Source organism: Diceros bicornis, chromosome 36, assembly GCF_020826845.1.
Source record: "Diceros bicornis minor isolate mBicDic1 chromosome 36, mDicBic1.mat.cur, whole genome shotgun sequence".
In the NCBI taxonomy this organism is placed as follows: domain Eukaryota; kingdom Metazoa; phylum Chordata; class Mammalia; order Perissodactyla; family Rhinocerotidae; genus Diceros; species Diceros bicornis.
In genome coordinates, this window is record NC_080775.1 from 3,016,995 (window position 1) to 3,034,915 (window position 17,921).

The 17,921-nt window shown below is 45.3% G+C and overlaps 1 protein-coding gene across 2 annotated transcripts in view; it reads left to right on the forward strand.

Annotated features, from left to right (window-relative positions):
- PFKP (phosphofructokinase, platelet) overlaps positions 1–17,921 on the forward strand; it is a 63,374-nt gene that overhangs the window by 17,614 nt on the left and 27,839 nt on the right. For both annotated transcript variants that reach the window (XM_058532346.1, XM_058532347.1), the window contains exons 3-7: positions 9,964–10,041; positions 13,038–13,227; positions 14,441–14,606; positions 15,649–15,693; positions 15,884–15,992. In XM_058532346.1, coding sequence (XP_058388329.1) covers positions 9,964–10,041; positions 13,038–13,227; positions 14,441–14,606; positions 15,649–15,693; positions 15,884–15,992 — 588 coding nt within the window. The remainder of the gene's footprint in view (positions 1–9,963; positions 10,042–13,037; positions 13,228–14,440; positions 14,607–15,648; positions 15,694–15,883; positions 15,993–17,921) is intronic.

Sequence of the window (17,921 nt, forward strand, 5' to 3'; positions counted from 1 at the left end):
TTCTGCTAGAAGTCTGGCACTGGATCTGTTCTGACTGGCTGCTCCAGGGACTGCTGGAAATCTGGGACAGGCTACGTGTGGCGCATGCTGAGCCCTTGGGCGCAATTCTGGGGAGGATGGGGCAGGGTGCAGTTTAACCCGTTCTTCCCACGTAGTGAGCCAATTGTTTTTGTTTTTCTTTTTCCTTTTAGGCTAAGGTTTTTCCTTAGAAACTCACAAGTGCCTTTAGCTCCTTGGAGATGGTGAGGGCAAGTACATTACATGCCTTTTGTAAAAGACTGTTCTCAGGGTGGAGCACCCCTGGGTTTAGGTGGATCAGAAACAGGGTGAGGAAAGTCACTAAGTTACCTGCTGCTCAATCTTGGCTGCAGAAATAGCTAGTTGTATTTAGTGTAATATATGGGTTCAAAATCTTATTAGCAGAAGGTTATTCTGCAGATTTAAAAAAAATCATTCTTATTCTAGCTCTTTAAATATGACTAACTTAAAAGTCTTTCCTCTTTAAATAACTCTTAACAGTTTGGCGCTGCTCATGCACACCATTTGTAGACATCAGCAGAGCTCATTTCTGTCATCTTCTGCACGTTGAAGAAAGGCTTCACGTTGCAGCAGCTAATCTTTTTATTACGAAGAACACCACCCTCTAAATGCATTAGGGTACGTCAGGGCGTCATGTTGTAAAAGAGTAAATGGCATTAGAGCCAATGTGCTGGTCTTCACCGGCTTGCTGCGCCCAGGGCCGAGGGTCTGGGCTGTCACAGGAGCCTAGGGAGTGGCTTCCTGGCTGGACCTACTTCTTGCTGAGCTGGAATGACCCGGCACAATCTGAGCTGCACCTGGCTGGGCCCGGGGCTTCCTGGCCTGACTTAGTACACGGATAAACAAGCTGTAATTGTCAGTTAATAGATTGTGTGGGAAATCAAGATTTGGCCACCCTGAAATATATCTCTTTACCTTGATTGTTTTCTCTGAGGGACATTTGACCTCAAAGAATTTGACATGGTGGCTCCTTCCTGGAACAGATCTTCTATCATGATGGCTATAAAGATAATGTAGGATAGAGGTTACAATAGGAAAAGCACCAAGCCTCTTTTATCAAAAACTCTATCTCTCCCTGACCACGTTATCTGTAGATGACCCTGAAAAGAATTGTCTTCCTGGCCTCTGAAGTCCCAGACCACTACCCACCCCCAACACGCTCCTCGCCTTTAGCTGCAATACTTAAGCAAGCAGCTTAGACAGAGGGACGAGTTGCTCATTTCGGAGTTTCTCCCATGTATACATGTAATTAAACTTGGTATTATTTTCTCCTGCTAACCTGTCTTGTTAATTACTTGGCCAGCCAGAAGAACCTTAAGGAAAAGGGCAGAGGGAGATTCTCCCTCTTCCCCCGACAATTGCTATCATTTTCCCCTTCCTAACAGAAACCCTCTGTTTCCCATAGGGCTCATTATTTCTCTTCTTGGATATGAACCGCCTGCTTTCACAATTTTTTAAAGTGAAAAATGTCACGTTTGTGGCAAAAAGCAAATAGAAATATAAAAAACAAACCCCCGCCTTTTCCAATGGGGGCCATGAAAGCATTTTTCCCCAGAAGCAGTGGGCGCCCCCTGCAGACCGACCTTCTCTCTGGGGTGGACTTGTGGCTCCAGGGAGGGCGACACAGGGGTCTTCTCTGTGGGTATTTCATGGTCTAGGCACTGCCTGTGTTCTTGGGTGTGTGGGCAGCGGTGGACGGGGAAGCTCCCTGATGGACAGAGACAGGTTAGGATGTGGTGTGGACTTTGGGGACATGTTTGATTCTGTCATCCCATTCTCAGCCCACCTGTCACCGCCTCCACCTCCCCACAACGGTTCCGAGAAGGCCAAGGGAGGGCACCGGCCTTGCATTGTCTCATCCCTTGAGGTTTTACACATAAGTATTTCTGCATTTGCACTTCCTTAAAGGCAGAGCTATGAACCACTGAATGTCTGTCTAGAAAGAGCCATAGCAACGCTGGGGTGTGCGGTTCAGTGTGTCACTGCGTGCTGGTGTGGAGTGGTCTACACCAGACTCGGCCAGGCCTGGCCCTCCCACTAACGTGCACACACATTTGCCAGTTGGTTGAGTTCCTTAAGTTAATTCACAAGAGGCGCTCGACTGAGGTCTCCCTGCATTCCCTTCCTTTTCGTGAGGACGTCGCTGGTCCACACCTGGAATAATGAAAAATCCCAATCACAGCCCCGGCGTTCTCTTATGGAGTGCCTGCTCAGTCCAGATCCTGCGATAAGCTCCTCCCCTGTGACCTGCGACTTGATCCTCACAGTGCTCTTGGCTTCAGACCATCGAGTTACAGTTAATATTTCAGTGTTCAAATGGCAGTACTGATCCTCTCCCTCCCTGCCTCCGCCCCTCCCGCTGTTATCACCTCGGAGCTAAATAAGTCACTAATTTACCGTGAGATAACAGGCTCTCTCTGGAGGACTTGCTTTGTCCTGCTGTGGCTTTCGGTTTTATTACTTCCCTGGGACTGTGTGGTGTCAGCTTTGGCTTAAAGAAAGCAAACAATGCCAGAGGCTATTTAATAAATCATGTGGGAGGGTCAGGTTCTGCGGCGCTCGAAGTGCAGGGCTGTCCAGTGACTGCTCCTCTTCTCACCTGGTGTAGCATTTTAGGGTTACCCAATCTCACCGAGGATAGGTCCAGAGGCTACTGCACAGGCATCTCCCTGAGGTCGTGAAGTCGGTGAGCAGGGTGACTGTGAGGTCCCTGGAATGGAGCATTCCTGCATTGAGAACCCTGGGCTGGGGAGCAGGCTCAGGTGTGGGGAGAGGAAATGCATGCTCTGAGGTTCTGCGTGTCAATTTCCTGTGGGCAAATTAAACTCCCAATTCCTAAACTTGGAAACCACTGACAGCGAACATTTGCGCACATACCTAGTTCTGCAAGGTGGTATTTATGAATCTGAAACTTGAGAGCGGTTCAGAGCCCACTTCTCTATGTGCTTGTTCTCAAGTTCTCTAAGTGAAATGCTTATATTACTAAGGGTAAACCCGGAAAACCTTAATGCTATAGGAAACAAAAATGTCTATTTACTCAGAAGCAACAAAACCACCAGAGAAGCCCCTGAAAGCAGTGACTACATCCTAGAAAGTCAGTGACAACAGTGTCTAGAAAATGCTTCTGAAGTGCGTTAACTCTGGGAGATTATTTCCGCTTGCAGTTGGAATGTTTGCCTTTCACACGGTGAGTTGTTGACAGAAGAATCCAGGAAATCGGATTCAGAAAGGGCATCATCAAGTTGAGAAGACACGTGGACCCATCAAACATAAGCGTTCTCAAAGAAAAATCCTACTTTGTGACAACACAAGACTGCGATTTCCCTCTGGGTCTTTAATTAAAAAAATTACATATGAGATCTCTCATAAGAGAAAGCCCCCCACAGGTGGACTAGCTCTTTATTTAGGATGGATTTAACAAATGCCTGAAAATATGGGTCAAAATGACCTCTAAGTGTAGCACTGTCTCCCACATAGTCAACTGGGAGGCTGTTTATGCGTATTTTGACAGTGCTCAAAACAATTTCAGACAAGACGTTAAAATGCTTTCAGAGCCTGTGGCATGTTCTGGGATGAGATCAAATGACTCCACGTAAAAGTTCTTCTGGACCATGGATTTGATACAGCCAGCTGAGAGTCTCTTGGGTTCATCTTATGAATTAGCACCAACAAGATAGATCGTGTTAAACTTTTGGTCTAAAACTAAGTGTAGCATTAAAGCTTTTATGGTTTGTTTTTCTTATGTGAGTCATAGAAACCAGATCTGAAGGCAAATTCCAAAAGAGGATTTTAGAAAATAATTTGGGCCCTGGCTGTCTCTGAGTAGGTATTCAACCTTCTAAGAAGATTTCATTAGAAAACAACTCATCTGAATTTATAAGTGATAGTACATTTGTGTAAAGTTAGCCTTCTTAACTTAGTAACGTCTTCCTTGTTGGTAAAGACAGCCTACAGCCGCAGTTGGTAGTTATTTTTCAAATGTTACATGAGCCTGACGACTTTGCAAATTAAAGAGTGAGTCATTTCCTAGCGACCAGCCCATGTGTGCAGTCAGGAGAGTGCTCTGAATGCAAAAATCACAAAATCACTCTTTTTATTTCTTAATCACTTTCTTTACCACATGTACCCATGCTGCAAAGAATCATCAAATTATTTTTGGAGAACACTTTACTTTTCAAATGTGTTATGGTTTGTAGAGCAGTTTTCCATGTTTTTACTCTAGAAACAAAGGGGTTTGTAAATGTTTTTCTGAAATTAGTATTTAAATTCTGAGAGATAATAAAGGGAAAGGAAATGTTTCTGTCCCCAAGATGGCATATATGAAGCAGCAAATCGTTGTGTGGTCTTGACTGGGGAGCACGCGTTGCGCAAATAACTATGAGTTGATGCTGTTTGCCACGCACAGCTGAGACACCCCATTACTGGCTCAGGGTATTCAGGCCCCGTGAGCGCTGCAGTGGCTGGGACGGCTCCCTCCCGCTAAGTCTCCTTATTTACCTAAGGACTGAATGTACAGAATTACCCCAGGGCTATTGTGGGGGCTTGCAAGGTCTTCGCTTTCTGCTTTATCAAAGCCTGTGGTTAGTGCATTGTCGGGGGAAGAGGAAGAATCTCCCTCTGCCCTTTTCCTTAAGGTTCTTATGGCTGGCCAAATAATTAACAAGACAGGTTAGCAGGAGAAAATAATACCAAGTTTAATAACATGTATACATGGGAGAAACTCAGAAATGAGCAACTCGTCCCTCTGTCTAAGTTGCTTGCTTAAGTATTGCAGCTAAAGGCAAGGAGTAGGTTGGGGGCGGGTCGTGGCCTGGGACTTCAGAGGGCAGGAAGACAATTCTTTTCAGGGTCATCTGTAGATAATGTGGTCAGGGAGAGACAGAGTTTTTGATAAAAGAGGCTTGGTGCCTTTCCTATTGTAACCTCTATCCTACATTATCTTACAGCCATCATGATAGAAGATCTGTTCCAGGTAGGAGCCACCATGTCAAATTCTTTAGGCAGTTAGTGGGGGAGGTCAAATGTCCTTCAGAGAAAACAATCAAGGTAAAGAGATATATTTCAGGGTGGCCAAATCTTGATCTCCCACAGCATCTTCCATCCTGGTTTATCCTGCTGTTCTGGCCTGATGAACAGTAATCTTTTCCCTCATTCTCAGAAGTGCTCAGGTTTGGATAATAGCACAGCATCCCTCCACGTAGGGTCCATTTTAGCACAGTGGTGGAGGATCTGGAACTTGGCCCCAGGCCACCGGCCTGCTCACCTGTGGTCTCCCTGCCTCCCGAGCTTCCTAGGAATGAATCCACAAAGTCAGCTCTGCCCCTGATTGTAGTTGTTCAGTCCTGTTCTCCTGTCTTAAGAACGCTTGCTGTGCTGTGCGGCAGAGTGACATGTAATTCTTAACAGAAACCTGGGAGTTTGGGGGTGGCTGAGATCAGTGAAAGGGCAACTCCAGGGCTAGATCATTCTCTCTCTCTTATCTATCATCTAGCTAGCTAGCTATCTATCTATCTAGCTAGCTATCTATCTATCTATCTATCTATCTATCTATCTATCTATCTATCAAGCATTTATTTGTCTATCCATCCATCATCTATCTGTCTGTCATCTATCTACTTACCTACCTGCCTATCTATTTTTTTCCCCCAAGGTAAGTTTGTCATTTATTTATTTATTTTTCTCAATTATAAAATGGCTTAGAAATTCTTAAGTTAAATTCTTGTTTTTAATTTTTTAAAATTATTATTTATTTTTTTACCTCGGAAATATTGGTTAATAACATTGTATAAATTTCAGGTGTACATCATTATACTTCTATTTCTGCATAGATTACATCATGTTCACCACCCAGAGACTAATTACAATTCATCACCACACACATGTGCCTAATCATCCCTTTCGCCCTCCTCCCTCTCCACTTCCCCTCTGGTAACCCCCAATCCAATCTCTGTCTCTATGCGTTTGTTTGTTGTTGTTTTTATCTTCTACTTATGAGTGAGATCATACGGTATCTGACCTTCTCCCTCTGACTTATTTCACTTTGCATAATACCCTCAGTGTCCATCCATGTTGTCACAAATGGCTGGATTTCATCGTTTCTTATGGCTGAGTAGTATTCCATTGTGTATATATACCACATCTTCTTTATCCATTCGTCCCATGATGGGCACCTAGGTTGCTTCCAAGTCTTGGCTGTTGTGAATAATGTTGCAATGAACACAGGGGTGCATGTATGTTCATGCATTGGTGTTTCCATGTTCTTTGGATAAGTACCCAGCAGAGGAATAGCTGGATCATATAGTAGTTCTATCCTTAAGTTTTTGAGGAATCTCCATACTGTTTTCCATAGTGGCTGCACCAGTTTGCACTCCCACCAGCAGTGTATGAGAGTTCCCTTCTCTCCACATCCTCTCCAACACTTGTTGTTTCCTGTCTTGTTAGTCATAGCCATTCTGATGGGTGTGAGGTAATATCTCATTGTAGTTTTGATTTGCATTTCCCTGATAGTTAATGCTGTTGAACATCTTTTCATTTGCCTGTTGGCCATCTGTATATCTTCTTTGGAGAAATGTCTGTTCAGGTCTTTTGCCCATTTTTTAATTGGGTTGTTAGTTTTTTTATTGCTGAGATGTATGAGTTCTCTATATATTTTGGAGATTAACCCCTTATCAGACGTATGGTTTGCAAATATCTTTTCCCAATTGTTAGGTTGTCTTCTCCCAATTGTTAGGTTGATGGTTTCCTTTGCTGTGCAGAAGCTTTTTAGTTTGATTTGGTCCCATTTGTTCATTTTTTTCTGTTGTTTCTCTTTCCCGGTCAGACGTGGTGCTTGAAAATATGTTGCTAAGACATACTTCCTATGTTGTCTTCTAGAAGTTTCATGGTTTCAGATCTTACATTCAATTTTTGTGGTATGGTGTAAAATAATGATCTATTTTCATTTTTTTGAAATAATTTTTGTTAATTTTTGTGTATGGTATAAGATAATGGTCTGCTTTCATTTTTTTGCATATGGCTGTCCAGTTTTCCCAACACCATTTGTTGAAGAGACTTTCCTTTCTCCATTGTATGTTCTTGGCTCCTTTGTCGAAAATTAGCTGTCCATAGATGTGTGGGTTTATTTCTGGGCTCTCGATTCTGTTCCATTGATCTGTGTGTCTGTTTTTGTGTCAGTACCATACTGTTTTGGTTACTATAGCTTTGTAGTATATTTTGAAGTCAGGGAGTGTGATACCTCCAGCTTTATTCTGTTTTCTCAGGATTCTTTTGGCTATTCGGGGTCTTTTGTTGTTCCATGTAAATTTTAGGATTCTTTCTTCTATTTCTGTGAAGAATGTTGTTGGAACTTTGATACGGATTGCATTGAATCTATAGATGGCTTTAGGAAGTATGGACATCTTAACTATGTTAATTCTTCCAATCCAAGAGCACAGAATATCTTTCCATTTCTTTGTGTCTTCTTCAATTTCTTTCAGCAATGTTCTATAGTTTTCAGTGTACAGATCTTTTACCTCTTTGGTTAAGTTTATTCCTCGCTATTTTATTCTTTTTGTTGCAGTTGTAAATGGGATTGTATTCTTAATTTCTCTTTCTGCTGCTTCGTCCCTAGTGAATAGAAACACAACCGATTTTTGTATGTTGATTTTGTTTCCTGCAACTTTACCGTATTCAGTTATTTCTAAAAGATTTTCTGGTGGATTCTTTAGTGTTTTCTATATATAACCTCCCTATCTATTTTTAATATTCTGTTGAAATAGATCCCTGGGGTCACTTAGAAGGAGGAGAGGCCTTGGTTTTGCGTTTGGTCCTGGAGCAGCAGGGAAACTGCCTGATGCAGCCCCTGTCTTCTAGGAGCTAACATCCCAGGACACACTGTAAATAGCGCCTCAGATAAGAGCTCCCTTTCGAGAGGGGAGCCTGGATCCAATCATACTCCTGCTTATCACCCTCGCCCTCCACAGTGACAGCCATGCCAGGCTCGATACTTTAAATAGAATCTTCTAAAACTGTACACCCTCTAAGGTTTTCAGAAAGAAGGGAGATGGGAACAAAAAGAGAAAAGTGATCCTTCAAGTTGGACCGAGCCATGTTTGGAAGAAGTTCCATTGCTTCCCCGTGAAGACACTGGGGGGTTGTGGGCAGTCCTTACACCAGCCTGGGCTGAGGGGTGAGGGCCGCCTGGGGAGCCAGCTCCCAGAGTCGGGTCCTCAGTACATGTGTGGTGTGCAGACACCTGCCAGCACCAATGCAAACTTGCTCTCGACTTCTTGATCTGATTCATTCCATGCTCTTCCCCTCTCCTGTCTGTCACATACATAACACTACACTATACACATGCATGTTTATATATGTATTTATATAATATTACATGTATATTATACATTATATATAATGTAATGCTCTATAATATGATTATAATTATAAAATTATATATTATAGTATATTATAACGTTATGTTATAGTATAATATATAGATATTTTAATTGCATAAGATATGTAATACATATTATATAACATCTATATTATATATAATGTATAAATATATAAGTACATATATATCTGCATGTGTGTATAGTCTAGTGTTATATACGTAACAAATAAGAAAGGGAACGATAGTATCGAATGAAATAGAACAAAGTTGAGAGCAGGTTTGTTTTATATAATATATAAAAGTATCTAGTCCTGCATCCCTTATTCACAGGGATACGTTCCGAGAAATGTGTCGATAGGCGATTTCGCCATTGTACGAACATCACAGAGTGTACTTACACAAACCTGGATGGTATAGCCTACTACACACCTAGGCTATATGGTACTAATCTTATAGGACTACCATTGTATATGCAGCCTATCACTGACCAAACCGTCATTAAGTGGCATAGGACTGTATATAATATATAAATATATAAATAATATAATATATGTGTGTGATTTAGTGTTATATATTACATATAATATGTGGTATTTTATTATTATATAAATATGTTATTTTGTATATGTTATACATATAATATATAATACATTGTATATGTGTATTTTTGATGGAAATTTTACATTTATAAATATAAGTATATGAGTTGATCACCCATAGAGGTGCCTGCACTATTGATTAATTTTTGCATAGGCTCTATCCTCAATGGACCATTTCATTTTTTAAAATGTTTATTCCTTCTTTCTTTCCTTTTGACCTTCACTAAGTAGGGGGTATGAATCCACAATAATGTATTACGATAAACTTGTCTACGTGGTTGAAGCCTATTACTTTTTAAGGTTAAATGCCCTGGAAAGTGAGTCCCGTAGATAAATGAACATTCCTGTAATTCTTGATCTCGTGCAGTCTGTGGGAAGAAGTGGGTGCATTTGGAGGTGACAGATGATTAGCTTTGGGCATCTAGGCGAAGGTGTGCGTTGGCGTCCTGATGCACTAACACTCTCCCTGCGGTGTCGTAATGTCACTAGCGGGAAGGTAAGGCAGACTGGATTATTGGGTAGTAATATTGTGTGGCTATCGAGGGGAGCATGGATGCCTGGGCAACTCGAGGCCCTGACAGGAATGCTGTCACGTGTGTGGTATGATTGACACCACTGTTTTCATGTGCGTTTGTGTTAAATCCCAAACAGTTTTAGGGTAAATGTGTCCCTTTTCAATCCCTCAGGAACCATTAGGCAATAGGCAAACTATTCTTCCCCATTGTTCTCTGGACGAGTCTGGGTAGACATTCCCATCATTCGAGATTAAATTGAAGAGGCTTTTCTGCCATTTACTGCTTTAACAGCACTTGAAGTGTGCTGCGTCTTCTAACCACTGGGCTCTTGGGAACTTAGACTCGTTGTCACTCGTATTTCCGTTTTACCTAATTTAAGATCAATTAATGTCTCAGCGAAGTGTAGCCCAGCTTTGAGAAGTCTCATTCTCTTCCCCAGGGCTACCAAGGCATGGTGGACGGCGGCAGCAACATCGTGGAGGCCGACTGGGAGAGCGTCTCGAGCATTCTGCAAGTGGTGCGTGCCGAGTATCTATTCTATTTCTTCCTCTGAGGAGCTCTTCCAGTGTGAAACCCTTTACACTTATGCACCGGTAATGCTCACCACGGATCAGTGTGCTGCCTGGCATCATTCTTACTTACTCCCGTGGAAGGAAGACATCCTTAACGTGTCATTTAATTCCATATTTAAAAAGGCTGTACATCATGCAAACAGAGGACTTATCCTTGCGATAAAAGTTATGCATGCTAGCTAGTGGTGATCACGGTGCTTGTAGCGGATTTGGGGGTTTTTAGACCAGGTTGATGTGGAGGCTCTTTGGTTTGTTGGTGTTGTGTGTTCAGTGGCAAATCTCCACGTCTGGCGGGTTTTTGTGAGTCCCTTGGAGTCAGTGTAACAAAGTCTGGGGGAGGTCCCGACCGGCGGCGTCCGAGGCTGTGGATTTCATGGGAACAGAATAGCCCTGTTCGGGCCTGAACAGGGCAGGGCTGGTTCCCTTGGTGTGCGCAAGGATGAGGTAATTACCACTCCAGGCGAAACAATTGTTGATTTTGAATTTAAAAGGAACCTGCCTGGATGTTTTATATCTAATAAATTCCTAGAACACTGTAGCTTAGTGAAGGCTCCAAATGAGTTGAGAAATGGATTATGTGGAAAGAATGGACTTTGTGAAAAGCTCTTTATTTGTGGGTTTTTTGTGTGTGTGTGTGAGGAAGATTAGCCCTGAGCTAATATCTGTTGCCAGTCCTCCTCTTTTTGTTGAGGAAGATTGGCCCTGGGCTAACATCTGTGCCCACCTTCCTCTACTTTATATGTGGGACGTCTGCCACAGCATGGCTTGATAAGTAGTGTGTACGTCTGTGCCTGGGATCCAAACCCGAGAACCCCAGGCCACTGAAGCAGAGTACACGAACTTAACCATTATGCCACTGGGCTGGCCCCAAGTGAGTTGATCTTTTGAAATGTATGTATTAATCTATAAGTCACGTTGAGTACTTTCTAACAAAAAGAACCAGATCAGTACATTCCCTCTGAAGGTGCTAGTGCAATGGATGAATGGATGGAAGAAATATGGCTTGTATTTATATATATAAATGGAATATTATTCAGCCACGAAAAAGAAGGAAATCCTGCAATATGGGACTACATGGATGGACCTTGAGGACATTATGCCAAGTGAGATAAGCCAGATGCAGAAAGATAAATACAGGATGATCTCCCTTATATGTGGAATCTAAAAAAGTTGAACTCATAGAAACAGAGAGGAGAATGGTGTTCCCAGGGGCTGGCTGAGGGGGAAACGGGGAGATGTTGGTCCCAGGGTACAAACTTCCAATTATAAGATGAGTAAGTTCTGAGGTGTAATGTAGAGCCTGGGGAGTATAGTTAACAATCCTGTATTGTATCCTTGAAATATGTTAAGAGAATAGATCTTGTGTTCTCAGCACATACACACACGAAGGACATTCCGTGAGGTTATGGAGGTGTTAATTAATTTGATTGTGGTGATCATTTCACAACGTATACATATATTAAGTCCTCGTGTTATATACCTTTAAAAAATGTTAACAGTGCTATATTACGGTACTGGAAAGTTGCTAAGAAAGTAAATGTTAAAAGTTCTCACCACAAAAAAGAAAGGTAATTATGTGACTCGATAGATGTATTAACTAACCTTATTGTGGTCATCATTTCAGAAGATATCCGTGTATCAAATCCTCATGTTGTGCACCTTAAATCTACACCACGTTACGTGTCAGTTATATCTCAACAAAGCCAGGCAGAGGGATGATAGCGGGGTGGATGTTGTAACGCTGGTCCCAGGCTCTCAGTCTGCGCTCGGGCCTTCTTTGCTCCACTGCTCTGGGAAAGAGGCGGAAGGGAAGCTTGACGACCATCAATACCCAGCTAGGGAGAGATCTGCAAATAATCAGGACAGTGTCATCTAAATTCCAGACAGTAAACCTGTGTGTGAAAAGAGTTTCCTTTCTGCTATTGTGATTGTGCAGGAAGATGGGAAACACAGGTGTGGTGGAAGTGTGTGTGTGTGTGTCTGTGTGTGTGTGTGTGTGTGTGGTGCCTCCTTCTGTGCAGCCTAGTCAGTCTTGGTGTCCTGCCTGAGGCCTGTCTGTGTTATCTCCCCAGTGTTCACGGGCTGGGACTTAACCTCCAGGTGTTAGTAGTCACATGACCTTCCAATGGCTTGTGGTCAAATCCAAGTCCAGACGACCAGCTTCTCTCTGCACGGCCCCTCCCACCCCAGGCTCCCCATTGCCGTGCCAAGTCACGATGCTGTTCCCACCATACTGACCCAGGGTCACTGTTGACGATGAGCATCTTGCTGTATGAAGTGAGCATGCACTTGGAGGATCGTGTACAAGTTGAAGTTTCATAAGTGCATTCGTGATGGACGTAAAGGAATCCTGCGTTTTTCTAAATACAACTGGGAATCCTTTGTTTCTGAAAAACCAAGTGTAAAAAATCCTGACTTATCTCTTCCGGAAGTTTGGATGATCCAACTTAAGTTTTCTTAAGATTTAGCCTTTAGAAGGGATGGGGCGGGAGGAGAGGGAGTGCAAAAATAAAAAGTGAACCCTTTTGGCTCACAGATTTCTATATTGCCTGCACACATGGTGAGCTCTGACTGACAGAAGGGGAGTCCTGTCTCCTGGGGCCGCTGGGCACGTTGCTTCTCTGGCCGCGGCTGCCGGCCGGTGCGGGCCAGCCCTCCCAGCACTGCAGGCTCCGCTCAGGATGGCTGCTGTCTTCTCTGTTTCCACAGCCTACTTGGCTCTCTTGGGCATGATGTGGTGTCTTTATCCATTAAATTCTGGGATGGAGCTAAAAATGGGAAAACAACAAACTTTCACAGCTGACCAACTAAAATGATTAAAAGGAGAGAAACCTAAATTTTGGAAAGACCTGTGCACACACCAGCATTCACTGTGCTGACCTGTCCTGTTTTCTGTCCAGTCAGAGGGAGACAAGTAACCATGGTTTTATTTCTCCTTCAGGGAGGGACCATTATTGGCAGCGCCCGTTGTAAAGCCTTCCGCACCCGGGAAGGCCGCTTGAAAGCTGCTCGTAACTTGGTCCAGTTGGGCATCACCAACCTGTGTGTGATCGGTGGGGACGGGAGTCTCACCGGGGCCAACATCTTCCGGAAAGAGTGGAGTGGGCTGCTGGAAGAGCTGGCCCAGAGCGGTACGTTCCCGCTTCTGCGCGTTCTCTCGTGGGCGTCCTGATCCCCATTCATGGTCCCTTCCTTTCAAACAGCTTAGAACTCACAGGTTCTGTCCATTTAACTGTCGCCGAGGCATCTGTGGTGTCATAGACCTTATAGTTCACTACCTCAGGACTTAAATTTGTGCCTCAAATAATAACAATAACTATAGTAAGAATAACATTTATTTGACTGTCCTACATGCCAGGCACTGCTCAGCTTTCTACGTAGATAGTTTGGTGTGATGCTCACGACAGCCATCTGAGATGGGTTTTATCTTCATCCCCATTTTACAGATGAGGGGCCAGGGGCCCGAGGGTGGCCCGGCTCATGCCGGCCCAAGGACGCCAGCGTCTGCCCGTTAACCGTCAAGCTTATTGCTAGGGTCTCCTTAAACTCTAGTTGTTGCAAGATTTAGATGGTAATGGTCTGCTGTTAGGTCTTCCTGTAGCACCTTTGAAGCTGTCGTAGGAAAGGATTTCCGAGAGCTCTATATATTCTGTGGTTTTCACCTCGTCAAGGTGCTGTTACGTAATTCCGAGTCAATATAAAATATGACCAGTGAAAGCAAATTGCCTGAACTAATAGCACCTTCATGAAAGGTGTGAGCATGAATTAAGAATCGCCCCAAGTTCTGTAGACTCTATCTGGGGAACGCAGAGCGGCTGTCAGACACAGAAGCGAGGGCCTAACACCACCTTCTGCCCACCGTATTCTGGACTAACGCAGGCTGGGTGGAACACAGAAGCCGAGTTGCCGCCTGAGTCCGGGCCTAAGCTGCCCCACCCTTGACCATTCTGATTCCAGTTAAGCCCACCTGCAAACCCCATCTAAGTGGATACCTGTCAACTAACTGTCCCCCACGGGCCTGTAGGAAATCAGCATGACTTATACCGTATTCTTAAGTACTTAATTCTGTGACTGTGACGTTGCTTCGTTCAGAGTTCTTTGAGGCTGTTACCAGAGAGAAGTGAGATTTTATCCACCGATTGCAACATGCAGATCTTCCCTTTCTTTTTTTCTTATAATTCAGAATTAGTTTGCGTAGAGTTCTGAGAAAGCAAAACAATATACAGAAAACTTGTTTAAAATCATGGGTCTCCCTGCCCACGGCCGTCCTGTTCTGCACCCAGGGGTGTGCCCGTGGGGTGAGCGCTGCCCCCGCTGTGGAGAGTGTGGTTTGTGCCCACGCAGGCCAGATCGACAAGGAGGAGGTGCAGAAACACTCGTACCTCAACGTCGTGGGCATGGTAGGCTCCATCGACAACGACTTCTGTGGGACGGACATGACCATCGGCACAGACTCGGCCCTGCACAGGATCATTGAAGTCATCGACGCCATCATGACCACTGCCCAGAGGTAGGGGAGCTTGGAGGAACCGGGGGTCGGGCAGCATAGATGCTAGTGCTGGCTCTGGAAGGTTCCACAGATGGGTGTTCTGGGGCAGGTCTTGTTACTTGAGTATTAGAAACCAGAGCAAGAAAACAGTTTCCTGGTTTACTTTTTATTTTCAATTTTAAAAAGTCACTTTCCCCCATCCTGATTATAAAAGAAAAATGTGTTCATTGGAGAGAATTTAGCCAACATGAGAAGGCAACATCGTCATTTTCTAAAGTGCTGGCCGAAGGTCTCCCTCGGGAATCGCAGAAGGTAAAGCTGTGTGAGCTTCGCCCCCTCGCTGGAGGCGTGGGGGAGCATCGCCTTGCTGTCACAGCCACCCTGCAGGTGTACCAGTGTCGATGGAGCAATCGTGTTATCCCCGGTGACTCGGACTCGCGGCAGAATCACTACCAATAGCTCTGTCCACAACACCCTGGGGTTTCTGGAGCGCTTTTCGAGAAAAGCGTGTGAAAGAGTAAATGAACACGTCTCTGTTTTATGAATGAGGAGTTTGAGACCGTCTCAGTCCAGTGCCTGGGAAAACCACGTCATCTCCCTCGAGTTCCCAGGGCTGCTCGATATGCCCGTTCCAGGGGAAGACCGCAGTCGGGGACTGACTGAGCTGACTTTCTTACATCGCACTGCATGTTTGCCGTGGGATACGTCCATCCTCGGTTCTTGACGAGACAAGTGACTAACTGCCCCATAGAGCTGCTATCTTGCAAAGAACGTAGGACAGTGTCCCGGCAGTATAAGTATGTCTGGGCACAAGCGAACGAATGTCGGACATTATGTCCCAGGAAAGTGCGCTCGCTGCCCAAGCCGTTTTGCTCACAGGAGTTGGAAATGCTATCGTAGTAGCGTTTGCTTCTGTAGGAGATGGATCTTGCTTTGGAAGCTCTGGTAGCGGCCGTATCAGGAAGCAGCCGTTCCGTCTAATGGGGCTGGGGGAGCACTTTCCTCTTTGCGATTCACACTCTGCCTAGTGTGGTGAGTGGACGTTTCCTTTTCTCTTTTCCAGCCACCAGAGGACGTTCGTTCTTGAGGTCATGGGGAGACACTGCGGGTACGTTCGTGTAGATGCGACTGGGGTGGAAGGACCCTTGGCACGGTCTCCCTGAAGCCCTGGGCCCCTTGGTGCAGGTGCTCCCGGAAGGGCCATGAGGAGGCAGCCCCAGCCTCTGTCCGCCCGAGGCTGGCGTTGGGCTCCGAGTGCCTGGTGGCAGCCTTACAAAGTCCTTGCTGTTTCCAAATAGGTACCTGGCCCTAGTGAGCGCCCTGGCCTGTGGGGCGGACTGGGTGTTCCTGCCGGAGTCTCCGCCAGAGGAAGGCTGGCAGGAAAACATGTGCGTCAAACTCTCAGAGGTAAGTCACAGTCTTTTCCCTTCCTGCCAACGGTTCTGGGCGCACTGCGCTGGCCAGGGCTGGTGACGGCCTTTGGGATTTTCAGTTTGGACAGAGTCTGGAACGGGTGAAAACTTTCTGATTCGCAAGTGAATTCAAGATTGTTGCATGCGGCCTGCATATGTTGGCTATTCATGCGCGCGTCGGCTTCCCGATGTTGCAAAGAGTAACGCCGTAGAGAAACACCCAACCCTTTTTCGTGTTCCAAGCAAAGCAGCAGTTACAGTTTAAGTGGAGGAGGCACCGTGAGACCGTGGCTATTAAAAGAAGTCAGAGCTGGGGAGAAGGTCCGTTTCCTGTTCTATCTCCGTGTAGCAGAGCGTGAGCAGCCACGTTTGACTCCATCTGAATCCCCCATGACCCTGAGTGACACCCGTGATGACAGTCCTTCCAGCCGTGTGGTCCGCCCCCCACCCCCCTCGCTGCGCTTGCTGTCAGGTGTCACCTTTTGCTAATTCCTTTGAACCAGGCTTCTCCTCTGTTTGTAGTTTGTGAAAGCACGTTTGTGTTTCACACTGTGGATTATTAGTGTAAAGCAAATTTCCCTCTAAGGCATGGGAGGTCTCGTTGAAGGAGACAGAAGGACAGATGTCCCGGTGTGGGTGAATTTCCCTCCTCTTATTTCTATAACTATCTTATCACTGTTCTATAGGTACATGATGTATGCATATGACATAGCCTACTTACTAATTACAATGACATATGCAGCAAACACGTAAACATTGCATGCAACAAAGACAAACGTGCAATAAGACATTGCCATCCCCTTCGAGGTAACAGGTTTGAAGAAAGGCGTTCAAGCAATGTACCAAATAAGCTTTGCTGGCCTGTGTAAGAAACTGTCGATTAAAGCTAAACCTTTGGGCCGGCCCCGTGGCTTAGTGGTTAAGTGCTCGCGTTCTGCCACTGGCAGCCCGGGTTCGGATCCTAGGCGCGCACCGACGCACTGCTTCTCTGGCCGTGCTGAGGCCGCGTCCCACATACAGCAACTAGAAGGATGTGCAACTATGACATACAACTATCTACTGGGGCTTTGGGGAAAAGAAAGGAGGAGGATTGGCAACAGATGTTAGCTCAGAGCCAGTCTCCCTCAGCAAAAAGAGGAGGATTAGCATGGATGTTAGCTCAGGGCTGATCTTCCTCACACACACACACACACAAAAAAGCTGTACCTTTGCAGGGAGGGATCATGCACCTTTGGAAGCTGGAGCTCTTAGCTGCTGTGGAGCAGTGATTGTGGGGGTTGTCCACATATGAACTCCACCATCCAAGTAATACATAAGTTCACTGTTTCTTGGTTCTGACCTGGGACGTGGGTGGCGTTCTCCACCAGCTGGTTGGTGTGGGGTGATCCGTGGAGGGCTGTGTGAGACGGGGTGGTGCTCCTTTTAGATTGGTCCCTCTGGGTGGCGCTGAGGACATCCGTTTAATTACCCTTGCAAGGGAGATAACCTAAGAGGTCGCAGCCCCCAAGCGGCCTTGCCTGTCCCTGCCAGCTGTTCTTCCTTCTCCCTGACAGCCCCTGGCCTGGCCCAGGATGACGCAGACACAGGCAGGCCCTGACAGCAGCCCTCAGAGATGAGGAAACGCACCCCTGCTGTTGGGGAGTGCTCGGCTGGTCAGAGGTCAGCAGTAAGGATGGAGGGCTGAAGCCGACACTGGGGTTTTAGACACTGATTTCAGGTTTGTCAATTCTTTCTGTAACTGGATGGTCTTACCTGCAAACCTCCTTGGGTTGCAGATTTTGTAATCTGCACTGTCAGCTAGGAGAACAATAAGCACGTGTTGGGACTGGTGGTTTAAAATCACTTCTGTGGAAACACTTGATATCATTGCATCTGTAATTTTTTTTTTTAAGAAGAATGCCGATTTTTTTTTTTTCTTGCTGGG